This window comes from Harpia harpyja, chromosome Z, assembly GCF_026419915.1.
Source record: "Harpia harpyja isolate bHarHar1 chromosome Z, bHarHar1 primary haplotype, whole genome shotgun sequence".
In the NCBI taxonomy this organism is placed as follows: domain Eukaryota; kingdom Metazoa; phylum Chordata; class Aves; order Accipitriformes; family Accipitridae; genus Harpia; species Harpia harpyja.
In genome coordinates this window covers 29028162-29041947 of record NC_068969.1, presented here as the reverse complement: position 1 = coordinate 29041947, position 13786 = coordinate 29028162, and the positions used below count along the sequence as shown (strand labels likewise).

At 37.0% G+C, this 13786-nt stretch overlaps 1 protein-coding gene across 1 annotated transcript in view; it reads right to left on the bottom strand.

Moving 5' to 3' along the window:
- The window catches only part of KIAA0825 (KIAA0825 ortholog), a 251615-nt gene that overhangs the window by 172346 nt on the left and 65483 nt on the right, over positions 1-13786 (bottom strand). The window contains exon 6 of the mRNA XM_052777154.1: positions 2763-2933. Coding sequence (XP_052633114.1) covers positions 2763-2933 — 171 coding nt within the window. The remainder of the gene's footprint in view (positions 1-2762; positions 2934-13786) is intronic.

Genomic DNA, 13786 nt, shown 5'->3' with positions numbered 1-13786 from the left:
TAAAACTGCCATTGAAACAGCTATACACATAAACGCAACACTTGACACAAGCACATGAAAAAACGTTATTTTTGTTGCATCTCTGCGTGAGTTACATAGATAAAAAGGCTCCCATGAATACTAAAAGCAACCAAAAAGAAAAGGAAGCAGGTGCAAGGTTCCAATCTATGTGATGCCTAGGGAAACTTTAGTTCACTTGGATATTAGCCTACCTTTTATGAATTGGCCAGCTTCCCTTAATTTACCAGCAGTACTACTTGCAGAGGACTGATACTTCAGATATGCCTACACTGCAGTGACTGCAGAGTAGTTTGGATACACCCAACCTAGCTTTAAACCAGTGAGAGAGAGTACGGGTAACAGTAGCACACGGTTCAATCTGGGCTGATTTGCTCTGCTTCTTAGGCTGGTTCTGCAGCCTGTGCTTTACTGTAAACCTGCTCCTGGTACCTGAGTTAATTTAAAGCTGCTTTGGACAGATCTGCACTCTAGATTCCACTAAATTAAACAAGATTTCTAGTAAGAAGCCTTCTAAATAAGTACAGAAGATGGCTGTTATATTTTCTAGTCACACATTATAATGTGTTCTGATGAAAATAAAGCGAAGATTCTAATCAGTCCTTCTTATCAAAACTCAGCCTTCATCAGTGAAAAAAATAAGACTACCAGCCCAATATAGGACATTAACAGAGAAAATCTTAAATCCCTTTTGGTACTTAACAGAACCTGGAACTACTGGGAACATAGCTCTCATTCTCCCATATCAAATCATCTTTCGCTTCATCACTACAACTGAGATTTCTGACAATATGAAGTGAAAATAACACCAATAAACCCTTCTTCTAGTCAGACTATTTTTTTTAAATTTCTCTGGCCATGTCTTCTCTTCACATATTATCCAGAAACTGATATAATTGAGCAAAGTCTTGTGAATAAAACCACCTGATCAGAACAGCAACACTAAAAACAAAGGTATGTCTGATGACTTCACTAGCATCACTTGTAAAAGATTTACCTTCACCTGTGTTTCAGGATAAAAGTAAATTTATGTTTTCTTTAGAACAGGCCTTCTGTCCAGAAGACTGCCTCCTACAACAAGAGCTAGTAATATTTCCTATTCAGATTTGATTAAGTAGAGGTACCATTTAAGAACCAACTTGCTATAGACATGATTACTCTAAAAGAATATTCCTCAAAGAAGGCGGCTTAACACACTTTTGAGGAACAGTTCTGTATGTAATTAAGCTTGGAGAAATGCCTGTAGGATAAAGTCCTAAATACACTTCCTGGAAAGTAAAATATTTCTTGTTAACGTTGAGATGATTAAGTTCTCTGAATTATTGGAAATCACATGTCTTAAGAGTGTAGTTAGTTAAACATGTCAAATAAATTTCCCATTCAAGAGTTTTTCAATTTTTTTACATTTTATTACAGAATATACAAATAAAAAGAACATTTAAAATCACCCTTACTTAATATATACCCTATCCTCCACATTACCCCTATGAGAAGTATACTGTAACACTTCTCTGTAGGATCAAGGCCATAAAAGGTAAAACATAGTGTATAATAGCTTAACATTTTTTGAGAATTAGCAAAATTGAGAAATTAAAGAAGGCAGAAATACATTGAAACCAATAGCAAAAATGGAACTTGAATGCAAATTTTATTTGAGCTTTGATGCATATTCTAAAAATACATAGGTTAACCTGTATTTATTTCAGAGAGTCAGTATTTCAGACGAAGAATCCATCAACAAAATGTGTGCCTCAGAACTCTTATTTAATCTTTTTTTTATTTTTTATCAATTTAGTATTCCAAGACCACATTCCCAAAACACCTTTCTTCTCAGCCTGCAGCTTGACTACAGAGATATCGAATATTTGACTCCACCTATCTTCTCTCCCTAAGCAGCCTGGCCTCATTTCTGGTCTGATCCTTTCCTGCAACATAATCAAAGCTCTTGAAACCACTTGCTCTCTGGTGACCTGGAGTCTCTCTACTGGCAGAAGTAGCAGAGTAGAAGAACATTTATGAGCGTACTGTGACCTGGAAGGTGTTATTCACCTGAATTTTCAGGATTTCAGGTTCTCCTCACATGACATGAATGTAATTAGAGGAAAAAGAGAGTGAGCCTGGAATCTAAAGCACATGCAAACTTGAGGCTTGATCGTGAAGCAGTTTACTTTCTGGTGTAGAGCCTACTTCTATAAAATACCCACTGAAGCCAGTGGGATAAGCATGATAGTAAACACAGTACACATTAGTATGTGTTTGTGAGAACTATAGGTTAAAGCAGGACTATATACTAAAACATTTAGTTGCATGTATACTAAGATGAATTAAACTGATGTTCAAGTCAGTGTTTTTCTCTCTTGAAAAAGGTAGCTTTCAAGGACAAGTTCAGAAACAGTCACAGTTTCAAAGAATTCAGACTTCATGTATTATTTTGTTCTATATGAAACACAGGATTTTATAGATAATACAATAGGATGTGTTATGTCACAGTGTAGGATACTTTTTCATTATGATTCTCCATCAATAACTACTGTACATCACATCTTGACACACAGCCATCAGTTCTTTTCCACAAGTCATTGTGCTCAAATGTAAATCTGCATATTTCAGAAAGATTTTCAGTGGATATGGTAATACACTTGTTTATAAAATATGATGACATAAATTAGGAAATGTTGAAAAATCATATAAAATTATCCTTTTGCACAAAGTAGAATCAATAAATAAGGAAAAATGTTCATTACCTTGAGTGTTCTTATTCCTCTCTGTAAATGAAGGCACCAGCAGAATTTCTGCAGAGAGCTCTTCAATTTTTTCTTCCATTAATAAAAAGAGTTTGATAAGTTGAGAAAGACATTTGAGTTGATACAATGTTAAGCAGAAGTTCCTTCCTTTTTTGTGGTATTCTTGGGAGGCTGTTTAAATAAAATCATAAAATACCTTTTACTATAGCTTAAAAAATGATCTTACAAAACTGATTATGTAAGAAAGGATAATATATTGAGTAATTTCATTTTTCTCATAGCATAATGTATCTTTTTCTCATTATAAAATATTGTTACATTAGTTCTTCCTAAGTCTTTCTCAGCTGTCTGGGAAGTTACAACTGAGTTCCAGGTTTTGCTATTCATTAGCTAGGATTTCTTCCAAGCAACAGATCTACTTAGAAACCTTCTCACCTGTGATTTACAGAAAAACCACTGTGTTGCAAAAACTGATTGAACAAAAGGAAAAAAACACGTCATTACTGTATTTTAATGGTTTGGGACACCACATCACTACACTGTCACTCTGCAAGTCACCTTGTCTGTTTAATAATCTGCTAGCACAATACAGTTGATGAATATGACATTTGAGTGAAAAGAAACATCAATCTAACACTCCACAACTTTAAATATGTGGGGTCTGAAAACAAGTGAGACTGTCAGTGAACAAATATCAGCAAGTATTATACCTATAAGCATTTGGTATTTAAAAGAAGAAACTGAACATTTTATTTTGAAAGGTTAACACTTGTAATCATAACATATAATCATGTCACATCAACCAGGGAACTCTGATTTGAGCACAGTCAGACTATAAAAGACTGTGAGCTGTTTCCAATTCAGTATTACCAAACCACATGGTTTTAAGTATTTTAATTTTATAACTTCTTTAAATGTAACAAATTTGCACTTCTATGCAAATTGTGGTGAACTGATACCATGTTCCTATGCAGTTCTGTTGCAGATGTAACATCAGCAGAACAGTTTATGTAGAAAGTGTCAGAGTGAGAGCCAGAGTAGTTTGAAAGGGAAGCTCTGAAAGACGAAAACAAATAGAAATTGATTTAAATGTACTTTTATGTGTCAAATCTCTCTTACCTTTGCAATTTTGAAGTACTCAGTACCTCCCTTTTTCCTCAAAGTTCCTAGATATTTTTTTTAGGTATTCACAAATCACTTTTAAATAGACATAGATCTAAGTAGCAGAGCTGAGCTCTGAATACAAATTCCCTAATTTGCTATTCCAGTTTTGCAGCCTTAGAGATTGAACTGCGAGTTTTGCATCCACATCTGAATTTCCTCAAAGTTCCAAACAGATGTATTCATGCTAGTCCCTTGCATTTCTAAGAATGGCAAAAGAACGCGTTATGCATAATTGCCTCTGTTAGTGCCTTTCCTCTCTGAATAACAAGTAAATAATACCTGTACCACTGGATTCCCAATTTTAAGTCTTAAACTTCCAAAAAAAGACATTCTGCTATTCAGAGAATTTTTCTCCTTTACCTGAAAACTAGTTAATGTAAACTGAGCTGAACTGACGCGAAATTACTGCCTGAGTCTGCAGACAGCCAGAAATAACGGAATCAAGATGTAAGAACAACAAATCACATCATAAAAATCAATGGAACCTTAGTTCTGTCTCCTATAATTTGAAAACCTTGTGATGCCCCTGCCCCTCTCTTGAGGAACAAAGAAACCTTCCAATTATTTGATTGCCCCAAGCAATATTGTCCTCATTAGACGAAAAGGAAGTGGACCTAGAAGCCAAAGGTATATCACAGTAATATTAATTTTAAAATATATTACCAAAATCAGAAAAAAGTCAAAACTTTAATTTTTACTTTCAATGACCACTCAAAGTGTATTTCAGCTGGAAGCTGAAGATACTAAGTTCAAAGACCCCTCTTTTTTCATGCCATTAAGAAGCTGAGAAGAACACCTTCATATATGACAAAGCATATTATAGTATATGCAAACCAATACTTAAATAATCATCAGAGCAAAAGCTTACTATTTAATACTACATAGGTTCTACAAATGTCTAGAAAACCCCTTCAGACTTTTAGGTTGTGAAGTATAGACGAAATTCTAGATGCTTGAAGGTAGTGAAGAATACTGGGATAATTTCATGGCTGACATAAAACTCTGAAATAAAATTAAGAAAAAAATGGAGGTAAGCATAGAGGAAATTTTGTCTTTGATAAAAAGGCACAAACATATGCACCATCATCTGATAAGCAGCCAACCCTTACAGACAAGATGAAAAGAGGTAAAAGAACAGTGGTTTAAGTGCACTCATGAAGACCTGAATCATGAATTTGAAACCCCTGAATCAGTCAGATTTGGAACTCATCAGAAACCTACAGGCAGTGAGAACATGGTGAACCAATTCAACATAAAGTGATGTGCAAACCTCTGTGACCAGAAGATGGTCAAGATAAAGGTATTGGAAAACAGAAAGATGAGACCATCATGTAATAAATATTATTCTTCCTAGATTGCTGACAGTAGGGGAAGAAGGCTAAACAATCATCTTGCAGCTGCAAGGCAGAGAATACTTAAGATGGGATGCATTACACAAACCAGATAATAAGACTTCTCTGGAAGGAGAAAAACAACCAACCAACCAATGACCTACCTATATGGGATTTATAGAGAGCTCCATACACTACTCGTAACCCATTCTTAAATTTTCTTTTGTCCTCTGTTAGGCTTTGTTGTGATAAAGAAAATGTAATGTGACTTACATTTGACATGAAAGTATACCAAAGACCTGGATGTGACAGATTCATGCATCATTTACACAAGCTTTTTGTTACAACACTATGGACAGGTAAAGCCACATACTCTCACATTAGCAATCAGCACAAATGCTTATGTATCATTGAACCTGGCTATCAACGAAAACTGATGATAATAATGCAACAGGTATTTGAAAGGCCAAGTGCTGGTCCAGTAACATCTCTCAACTGCTGATCCACACAGCTCACATAAATTTATGTGTTATTCTGCACAGCTCACAGTTTTTGAGGCTCTTGACTCAGGGCAGTAATCTTTGAACTACTCACCTGAGCTATCCAGAACTACCACTGCAAGGCACTGTTCCATCTCATTTTACTCATCCAGAAACCATGGGTCTTACTAAAGACTGCAGTCTCTACAGCTGCGGAAGCATAAGCATGCCAGAAACAGACACAGACTAATTCTTATGTAGACTGGTGCTATTTCTTGTGGGCTTGCATAACAAAAGCATGGTATTGGACAGTCCAACTTTTGCAATAAGTTCGCTTGAACCTCAACTCTGCTTAGTTCATCCACAGCAGTTTGGAAGAACTGGACAAGGGGAACCACCAGAAGTGAATTTCCTTTGATGTACGTTCATTTTCATGTCTGCAGTTTTATTGTCTCTCAGAAAAGACAACTCATTTATTTAGTTCCTGATGACCAAATAGTATGCACACACCTCAGTATCCAAAGCTTGATTGAAAGATCTTATATACATCCCAGACTCTTAGGTTTCTAAATAGTGATGGCAGCATTCAACTTTGAAGACATCTGACCAGGCTGCTTGAATGAGCACATCACAGTCTGTTTTTTAGCAGAGGGGAATGAAAAGGCATTTCTCCTCAGGCATTTATCTGATTGGACAACCACAGCACAGAAACATTTAAGAGCCATGTAACAGCAAACAGTTAAGCAGCCAATGTGATGACATACTTAAAATGTGGAAACAGGTTTGTAAGTCTGGTAGAAGCTTGCCATGAAGAGTACAGGCCTCCATGTGGATAGATGTGAAATAGACATGGGAATCCACTGTGATACATGTCCAACAAAATCTTAGTGTCATGAACCTGTCTGGAGGGAAATCAGCCCTACTCACAGAGGAGTGTATGATTACTCTAAAAAAGTTATTGAACAGACCATGACTTTTGATGTTAGGTCAGAGAACTAACATTACTCATTTATCCAGGTGACACTGTGCAGCAAGAGACACACCCCTCTGTGATGGAAATGGTCTACAGCTGTTGACAGCCCACTACCCAGTTCATAGAGGACCATGCAGAGCATGACTGGAAGCACCTGAAGCTGATCTCAGCCAGCCATGAATCAGAGTTAGCAATGGCATTCCAGTCTAATTGCAGAATAGAAGGAAGCATGCAGCAAGTTACATGATACAAACCAACTTCTTTCCTGAACCGTCTGTAGTTTGCTACTATCATTCTTCTAAACTTGATTTTTTCTGCATGACAGAAGTTTAATTCATTTAGTCCTTGTACAAGGAAATAGCTGCAGCAAAATCTTTAGCTACAGGCTAAAGGACCTCAACAAGACCTCTGTAGTGTCTCCTAACAACAGGACATGTTGACCTCCTGTTAAAGCACTACCTTGTGAGAAACACTTCTGAAAAGGGACAGAAAATCTGGTACAGAGGCTACAGAGAGGCACAGTGGATCATACAGCCATTGCCAATGTGCTAATGAGATAAATTTGCAACTATTGCTCTAAATAGAGGTGAGGTCAGGACCTAAACAAACAGAGAGGAGTAAGAAAAGTTTCTGAGCTCCTTAACAAGCCTCAGGCTTCCTTCTGTGCAGAACAAGAATCACAAAAATATTGCTGTACACGACCATTGCCTATACTGATGATTTTGGAACTGCTCTGGAGGCCAAATCTGCCAGCAGAAAAATCCTGAGCCAGTACGATGAGCTATCTTTAGGCACAACAAAAAAGATCCCAACCTACCAAGCACAATGTCAGGGACCACCAAAGGTTGGCTGATCCCTGAAGGACAGAGAGTAGAGCATGTAGAGCACGACGATATGGTCATCAGGACAGGCTCCTAGCCAGCCAAGGCCCCGTCCTGCAGTCCCTAAGCAAGGCAAGCAAGGCAGACCCAGAGATGGTAGGTTTCAACCAAGAGTCCAGATCATCAGCCAAGTTCATAGTGATGACGCAAATCTGAGGTCAAGCCAGGAAGTTAATTCACAGCTTGGAGCCAGGATCAGGTCTGGTAAGGGTAACCGAGGGTCAGACACAGTTCAGTGATCATTAGGTAGGACCACAGTGATAAGGCAGGTTCAAGCTCAAGCCAGAATGTCTCAATCAATGGGGTTCATGGCCAGCCACAGACACAGCTCTGGTGGAGATGGACATCAGGACACCTGTGATGTAGCTCAGGCAGGGACTGAAGACCCAGGCCCCATCTCAAATAGGTCTCTTGGGCAGGCTGTGGTGGAAGCCCCAGAAGAGGCTGGTCAGGGCCATTAAGGCCCATTAGTGCACCCAGGGCTTTGTTGCACAGCCCTCCAGGAGCTTCACTTTTCAGACTAAAACCACAGAAGAACAGGTAGTTTCTGGAAAACTGTCTCTCTGCTTCACCAAGGACAGCATAATTATTTTGCTAAAAGGAAGGAAGAGAAAGTACTTTAGGCTTTTGCTATCTAGACCGTGGTCCTTTCTGGGGGGTAGCAGAGAGAAGAGGTAGAAAAGACAAAAAATTTACTTGAATTTACTTGAACCTGCACTGCATTTATTTGTAGGAAGTAAATAAATCTTGATGTTCACTACACAAAACTGGAAAGAAGCAAAGTAATAAGTTCAAAACTTTCAAGGTCTTAACATCCCTACATTTGGAAAATCTGTACTCTCAACCTCCTATCACATAGAGGCAAAGGGGACATAAAGGGTAATTCATTTCCTCTGGCATGCTGATTTACCACCCCAACCATCAAATGACAGGCAGCAGGAGTCTGTCATCCCAAACATGGTGACTCTTAGAGAGCTTTGCTTATAGAAAAAGAAGCCCCAAGTTAAACTAATATTGAATGTCTATCAAATTGTGCAGACTATGGCAGGGCATCAGCAAGGCAGCTGATGCAGTCATACAGCATCAGAGAAACTGGGAGTAGTTATTTTCAAGTTTGGCCTTTCACTTTAGCAGAATGGATTGAAGCTGAAGAAATGTTCCTGAGATCTGAAGGACATGCTACACTTGTTGAAGAACAAAGGAGTCCATCTTACCAGAGGCCATTCGGCTGGACAGAAGCATACTATTAATTTTCAGGAGGTAGGAATGAGCACTCTGACCCAGCTGACCAACTGTCCTGCTAAACTAGGGGTTAGAGACGGACTACACTGGATCTCAAGCTTCTGTTCAGATCTAATCCAAACCTCATGACATCAAAAAAGTGGCAAATGCATAGTCCTTCCCAAAGCAGCAGGAAAGCCTTAAATGCTGGCAAGTCTAATGATGAAATACAGCCATTGCAAATACTACATAGCTGAGAAGAGGCCCTGAGCGAAGGCATCAATGCCACAACCATAAGTAATAAAAGCTATTCAGTGGGGGGGGGAGGCCTGGTAGTAAAAGATGTAAAAATATATGAAACAAGCAGAATACTCCAGCTTCCACATCGTCCAAATTAAGACAGTGTTAAGTTATGATAAACATACATCAATAATAAAGCACAAATCAAGTTTGATCTAATTTTTTATACAGCCTTTCAAAACAATCTAAGCTTCTGTTCCATCCTTGCCCATTATGCAACCTAATTTAGTTCTCAAAATTCTCACAAAGGTGTTTTAACATCTTAACATAAAATCCATGTGTCTTGCATTCTTCAACATACAGTTGATCCAGGTTCTTAGGATAAACTTAAGCCAAAACAGTTCTACCATCCCTATGGAAAACCTCTTCGGTTGCATTTTCAAATGTTCTAAACTCAAAGGAGTTTACTCAGCTGTTGTGTAATTTAGAACAGAAGGTCCACTATAACCCAGGTTATGGGTCCTCTTCCCCTATGCTAACTTGCTGAATCACTCAAAATCTGAAATTCTTGCAATGGTCATCCCACAATTTCTCGCTTTTCTCCCTTCTTTCTCACACTGGAAAATTCTCCTGCAATTGGAGGAGCTATACAGAAAAGATTATGAAAGAACCTAGACAGAAAGAACACAGGTAACATTCAGAAACAAATTTCTCCTGAAACAGTCAAGAACCAGTAACATACATAGGGTTTTGCTGTTTGATTGCACAAATGATGACATTTGGTTAACAGTAAATATTTAGATTCAGATGAGGATAATTTGAGATGAGCATGTAGTGCAAACACACCCCACAAAAGGTAAGCACTCTCATCATAATTTTCAACAACCAGGTTTAGTGATACACTTATGAAAAAGATTAACTAGAAAACAGCAAAAATGGCATTTGTTTTGTGCAGATGCAGTTACACACACACAAAATTCAGATAGCTATTTATTTAGACTTTTGATAGCATTCTAAGGCTTCAGAATTTCTAAACGGCAGATAAGCATGCTACCTTGAATTAATTTTATTCTTATATCTTAGGCTTGAAATGCTAGACTGAAAACTATTTTAACTTAACTAGCTGGCAAACCACTCCTGCCAACGAACAAAAAAAAAGTATGACTCAACACTTTTCTTGGAGTATGAAAAACACAACACTCCGAACAAGTAAATGGTAACTTTACTGAAGTTTTTAATATGAATTCCTTAGAATAGAGAGTAATAAAAAATGGTTTTCACTCAGACCAATTATAAGAAATGTTAGTACGAAATTTCTTTAATTTGAAAAATTACAAGCACCTTAAAGAGGGATGGCTAAGAAATGAGAGTCTTTATGTATCATAAACATAAGAGCATAATATTGTAAGAGTAGCTATACCAGGTCAGCTACAGTCTTTTATCCCAGAGTATCCTGTGCTTGGACAGTGACTGAAAGAGGAAGACTAAATAAAAATATAACAAGGAAACCATATACAATATTTTTTCCTCAGAGCTTACCTAGCTCTTGACCACTTGCAGCTAGACAGCTTCCACAGATAGATGTGGCATGCATTAATAATCTGTAGTGGGTTTCTATTTCATCAATTTCTCCAGTTACCCTTTCAGACCAGCTAAATTTTTATCATCATAACATTTTGTGGAAAGAAGTTCCACACTTTACCTACACTCTGAGTTAACAAGTATATAATTTTGTTTGGTTGAATATTCATCTTCTAACTTTACCTGATGCCGAATAGTTTTAAGAATCAGTCAACTACTGATACCTGTTTATTTTTATAATGCCTCCCTTCATTTTATAAACATCTATCTTATCCTACCACCTTAATTTTGTTTTCAAACTGAGGAATTGTAGCTTGCTTATTTCTCCTTATATGGAAGCTGTTTTACATTTTTTATCACCTTGTTGCCCTTCTCTAAGTCTTTTCCACTTTTTTCTACATCAACAACTCAAAAACATGCATATATAGGATATAGTCTAAAGAGAGAGTCTCAATAATGTAAAAAAGGCACATAGGACATTACTAGTGAAATCAGGGACAACTTTGCAATACTAACAGTCAAATGAATACCTCATCTTCTAATAAGAAATTAAATACATTGTAGAGCTAATTCTACTCAATTCTAACAAAAAATCAGCATGTCATTCAAATGTCAAGGTTAAATTCAGTGTGGATGCAACATATCTTGAACACTGAATCTCAGTCTTCTCTTACGTATTTGTACATAAAGATATTTTCTGCAAAATAAAGTGACCACTTGGGAGCTCTCAGGAATAAGAAAAAGATGATATCAGAGAATTTCACTTCACCTGTGATGAAGTTGCGTAGTGCCCATATGAATTCTAAGCCAGCTAATAAGTTAATTAAAGCATTTTTCAAGCAACATGGAGCGAAATACACACATTCAGTAAAGCACTTGACTGTAGTACCTGAGCTTCTCCTAAATACTTAAATTCAGTAGCAAGATATCTGCCTTTATCTTCCACTTAAAAAGATTTGCCCTCATCTCTAAAAATGAAACAGCATGAGAAACAAGGTTGTCCTAGATCTAAATGACCTGTGTACACCTGCTAACATGATTTTATAGCAAGTTTCAAAACTGGTACTTTTCTCAAAGCTGTAGCTCTTGAAACCATTAAATAAAGTGTTTCCAATTTCCTTGGTTATAGCCTGGAAGCATTTAAAATCTCAGAAGGCTTAAGAAAATATGCATATGAATGAATCTCATAACTTTAACATAACTGTTGTGATTTTTTTTTCTTTTTTCTTTATTTTTAATGAGCGTGGCTCCCTGTATGTTTTAAACAATTTGGCATTCACGACATCTTAAAAAATTGAATGTCTAATTCTGATCATTTCAACCCACCCAGGGATGTGACACAGTAAAGTGTACTGCAGAAATCCCTGCATCATAGGTGAGCTGGCTGTGGATGTTCAAGAATAGCTACACTACGACACCGTTGCTCTCAGATTAATTAGCCTTACTACTCACTGTACAGAGCCACATGGCTAAACTGCTTCTGAGACTCATGATGGAATCCTTGGAAAGCAACCTGATGACTGTCTTCTTCAGTGATTACAGTGGGGATTTCTCCCTCAGCAGGAACCAAGGGTTTAAAACCCTTTTAATCAATTTTACTGTAAAACACCTTCCCAATACATTAAATATCATTCCCCTGCCCCCATTTATAAGGTTTAATTTCATATAAGATAGATCTACAATATTGTTCTACAAGGGACACAAGAAAGCGATGTCAGGGATTTCATCCAATAAAGTTATATGAGGAAGAAAATCGAAAAAGTGTAATATTAAACTTAAAATCTAACTACAACCTGCATACAAATAATAAAGCCTTTTCATAAATGGAACTAACATTTTGTTAAAATCTGAAAAGAAATAGCCTAATAAAGCAACAGAAACCCAGCTGCTGATAGTCACTGTGTATAAGGATATTTCAAGGGGTAAATTTTCAAAGCAGTGCACAGGGAGTTACACACATAAATTCCATTAACAATAATGTGTTCCTCAGCTCTCACTGATATTAACTTTTAAGTGATGCTATAACTATTCTAACAATCTTGCATTTATGACAGCATTCATCTGCACAGTATCTCCTAAACAGAGCTTGTATATAAACTGTATTATTCTTTCACTTGCATTTAGTAATGATATATTCAATTTTTATGGACATCTGCTCACAGTTTTCTCAAACTGCATGTTGGTGTATTTTTTTTTAATGTAACTGCTAGGTTTAAATAATTAGTATGGCTGGATATAATCACTAATTTCCTCATACTGTAAGAGGCAACTTAATATTTCTGCATAGCAGATGTAATACACAGTATTACACAGAACTAAATTATTACAAACAGTGCCAGCAATTTTCTATACACAGTACTTAAGATAATTATAAAAAATCATCTTCATTACTGCATGCTAACATTTTTTTAACAGTTTCATTTGGATAGGTTACAAGATACATTCAAATCACATAGATACAATTACTGCAAACCCAAGAAGCTATAAAATGTTCCCAACCAAATCCCTTTGACCCTGTTAATGTCTGTTCCTTGTTAATCTAAGGCAAACATTGTTTGTAGCATGCATTTGTTATGCAATATGAAAAAAAAGAAAGGAAATCCCTTAACAGTTGTTATTGATTCCAGCATTTACTGACTGAAAGTTAAGTGCCGTTTACAAAACAGAACAGATGCAGATGCTGACAAAAAGGTAAACAATTGTTGCATGGCTTACTGCCAGATTCTAAGCCAATATATTAAACTCCAAGTGAAGCACATTTCCCCTATAGATTGCACTTATTGCCACTTCATTTCCTATGTGCTCTGTCTCTCTATTGCTGTGCCTGGCACTAAGCTATTTTCAGTTCTTTGGTGACCCCTGAGGCCTAGTGCTACCTCACATAGCCATTAGTGAAGGGAATTGCATGTGTCTGACATGGCCTGAAACCAATTATTTGATATTTTCTTCAGAATGATGCCCAACTCTGTTGGGAATGAGCAATCATGAAATAATTTACCTCCTGATTTAATTTTTTCCTGCACAAATTAGTTGTAGCCTGAGCTAGCTATACACAGCTGCCTGTGACATATCTCTGTCTTATCAAGATTCTACTTGAAATGATGAAAAGGGGAAGGGGGGAGGAGAGTTGAATAGAAGAGGTTGGGGAATCCTG